The sequence below is a fragment of the Drosophila eugracilis genome, unplaced genomic scaffold, assembly GCF_018153835.1.
Source record: "Drosophila eugracilis isolate 14026-0451.02 unplaced genomic scaffold, ASM1815383v1 contig_1213, whole genome shotgun sequence".
Classification (NCBI taxonomy): domain Eukaryota; kingdom Metazoa; phylum Arthropoda; class Insecta; order Diptera; family Drosophilidae; genus Drosophila; species Drosophila eugracilis.
The window spans coordinates 193,499-196,631 of record NW_024572000.1 but is presented as its reverse complement, the minus strand read 5'-3'; the positions used below and the strand labels follow the sequence as shown (position 1 = coordinate 196,631).

At 38.8% G+C, this 3,133-nt stretch overlaps 1 protein-coding gene across 1 annotated transcript; it reads right to left on the bottom strand.

Moving 5' to 3' along the window:
* Positions 1 to 434: 434 nt before the first annotated feature.
* Positions 435 to 1,485, bottom strand: LOC108111488 (basic salivary proline-rich protein 4). The gene is given in 4 exon segments (XM_017220978.2): positions 435 to 630; positions 632 to 843; positions 846 to 980; positions 1,447 to 1,485. Coding segments are annotated over 3 exon segments (492 nt in total). The 5' UTR covers positions 955 to 980; positions 1,447 to 1,485; the 3' UTR covers positions 435 to 459.
* Between the last annotated feature and the right edge of the window lie 1,648 nt (positions 1,486 to 3,133).

The window sequence follows — 3,133 nt, the reverse complement described above, 5'->3', positions numbered from 1 at the left end:
GCACCAGTATTTTCATGATGAGAGAAATTTTAGAACTGAAGTCGTTTCACAGGACCTGTGGTATTTATACCAGAGCTAGGAAGGTAGAATTAGGTAGCCGAAAAGGATTCTACCTGGCCAATAGATTTATGTGGGATACCATTCTAAGAATGTTATCAGTCTTCTACCTGAATTGGGAATATACTATGGTCCAAGAACTACGCTGTATACATCTGGTTCGAATGAAAAACAGAATAAACCCATGGAAAGGTTTTTCCCTTAGAAAATATTTATCTATCTTTCCAAATTAAGACAAGCATATAATGTTGTTTATGTTTTTTGAATATTAAGAATAAATAATTATTCCTAAAATTAATAAGGCAAGGATAATACATCTGTTCAAGAGACTTATTTTTATATTTATTTTATTAATATAATATTATATGTATTTTTTTAAACAAGTTTAAAGTTCCTCAGGTTTTATATATCAATAACTTCATATTTATTCTGGCCAGGAATAGGGACTCCGTTTCCTGGATTGGGGGGTTGGGTGCTGCCGGTGTTACCAGGGGCAGTGCTGCCTTGTTGATCACCATTTGAGGCTCCGCCATGAGGTCCACCGCCACCAGGGCACCCGCAGTATTGACACCCATCCAGCTTGGGATCCTGAAGCTGGGGGCTGATGGTGAGGAGGTGGCGGTGGTGGTGGCGGTGGAGGATAACCCTGCCAATAGTGACCACCCCAAGGGTACCCGCCAGGAGGACAATGTGGCGGTGGTGGAGGAGGACCACATCCACCCCAATAACCATGGCCATGTCCACCATGGTGAGGCGGTGGTCCATGGTGGGGTGGAGGAGGGGAGGATGATGCCCTTGCCCACAGTGTCTACCACCGTGATGGCCTCCTCGATGGTGATGGGGAGGCGGTCCGCCACGTGAGTGGTGCCCTCCACGATGAAATCGACGGCAACCCATCTATATCAGTCGAATTCTGCCACGATCTGTGGGTTAAGATCGTGAATGAGTATGATTATGAGGTGAATCATCCAGCATCAGAAATAAACATTATATATGTAGGTGTAGTATATAGCTGATAACAAAAATGCTGTCTTAATGGTTTCTTATTATTAAACAACAAAGCGAAATGAGCTAAAACTTTTTTATAAAAGTTATAAAAATTAAACACCCCTTTAAATTTGTAAAATTAAAATGAAAATGTTTTAAATTAAAAGCGATATACGATTATATATTTCTTAAAATTTTCAAAAATTGTATCTCTCTATTGCTTCTCCCACTACGTAGTAAGCTAGACTACTTTTTGTGGAATGTTTTAATTAGCTAAAACAAGTTCTAAATTCAAATCACTAAATCAAGTACATACATAGTATGGGTATGTAGGGTATGTATTCCTAATTTTATCATCTACTTATATTATTATTTTTATATTTTTATTGCACTTAGACTCACTATGTTTTCTTCAATTGGAAAATTAAATTTAAAATCAAAATTAAAAGTAAGTAAAATGTAAAATATATGCACAATACATACGAGTATTTCTTTGTTTTTAAAAAAGCAAACGACTATCAGCTGATAAACTGTCATTCACAATAAAGTTCAACAATGAATTTGTTTAAAAAATAAACGATTGGTTGATCTATAGAACAGTCGATTGTCGATAACATATCGCCGCCAAATATGTAGAATTCAAATTTGCACATATTTGTAGTATCTTTTTACCTAACTTTTTTTCAAGAAACTCTAATCCTTTACCCCTGAAAAACGTATCTGCTGAGCTATTATCATTGTCTTTGCTTACCCCAAGAATTAATCCAAGAAAACCCTTTTGGGGGAAAGGCAGCCCGGGGGCATAAAGTTATGTCCTCAGCGCTAAAATTTTAATTCCAAATTTAATTTTCAGACATTTCCTTCATTTTCCCCAGATGAGTTTGTCAGAGGGTGTCGCTTGGTGGGAAGCCGGAGACAAAGACATCTCGAGGAAGGAAAAATTTTTTGGCTTATGCCAAAATTACATCAAAAAGCGCTGCGGGTATGTAGGTATGTAGACAGACGTGGCAAGACTCATCCTAGGATTGAGTAAAGTGGCAAAAAGGACGAAGGAGTGGTAGAAGGCTGAAGGATTGCCGAGGCTAAGGCGTGGGGGGATGGAGTGAATGTTGGGCCGTGAAGAAATGCCAGGACCTTGGATAAAAGTTGGGTTGGTGATTGCTATCTTCATAATGACTTTGAAGTGTCAAACAATTTTGGGAAATTATCAACGCCCCGCCTCGGCTTTTTGCAACGGTGAAAATGAAAATTGTACTTTTTGTTTGACTGGAACTTGATGGGGCCGATCTGAAGATATAATTATAATTTAATTGAAACGAAATTGTCGCTGAAGTCAATTGGAAGTGGAATGAGAATGAGGGACGCCCCTTTCAAGTTAATATTTTGCTGAGTAAATATTTTGGCAGATGCCAAAAACTCAACCGAACTGCTATATGAAGTAAGTCAATGAGATACAGACTAGGAAAATGTCTCCAACTATTTGCGCACCAATTTAATATGCGACACAGGAAAGTTGAAGAGGAAGTAGTTCTCCAGGCTAAAGTTTCCTGAAGGATTCGAAACGAAATCCATAGGGTTGTCAAAAGACCATGAAGGGCCAAAAAGAAAAGCGAACAGAACTTTAGCACAGGTCCGAACAATGTCCAAGGAAAATCAATTTAATTTTTACTCATGTTCATGGCGTGACCCCTCGAAAATTGAAGGAAAAGTGGAGGAGGTCGTCCTGCTGAGCCGCCTGAGGTGGAAATTTCACTTAAGTCACTTTCAACTTTCGCAAGATGCCATCAAAGTTGGCTCCAAAGTTACTGGTCAGTTGATTTTTCCACATCCTGGGGCGGCGGCAGCAGCCATTACAACCGATATTTACATTTTACCCAAACCCTGGGGAAAACCTTTTCACCAACACGATCTCCCCCAGTGCTCTTCAAACTTATGAAAAGTTTCGGTGAATTTCTGATGATGCTTTTTTACCAGGTGTGTTTACATTTAACTTCAGCGCACGTGTGACAACTTTTTTATTATATACTGACTTCAGTTTTTTGATGTGGCAGGTGTGTGTTCTTCTTTGTATAAATGATTTAAGTTGCTT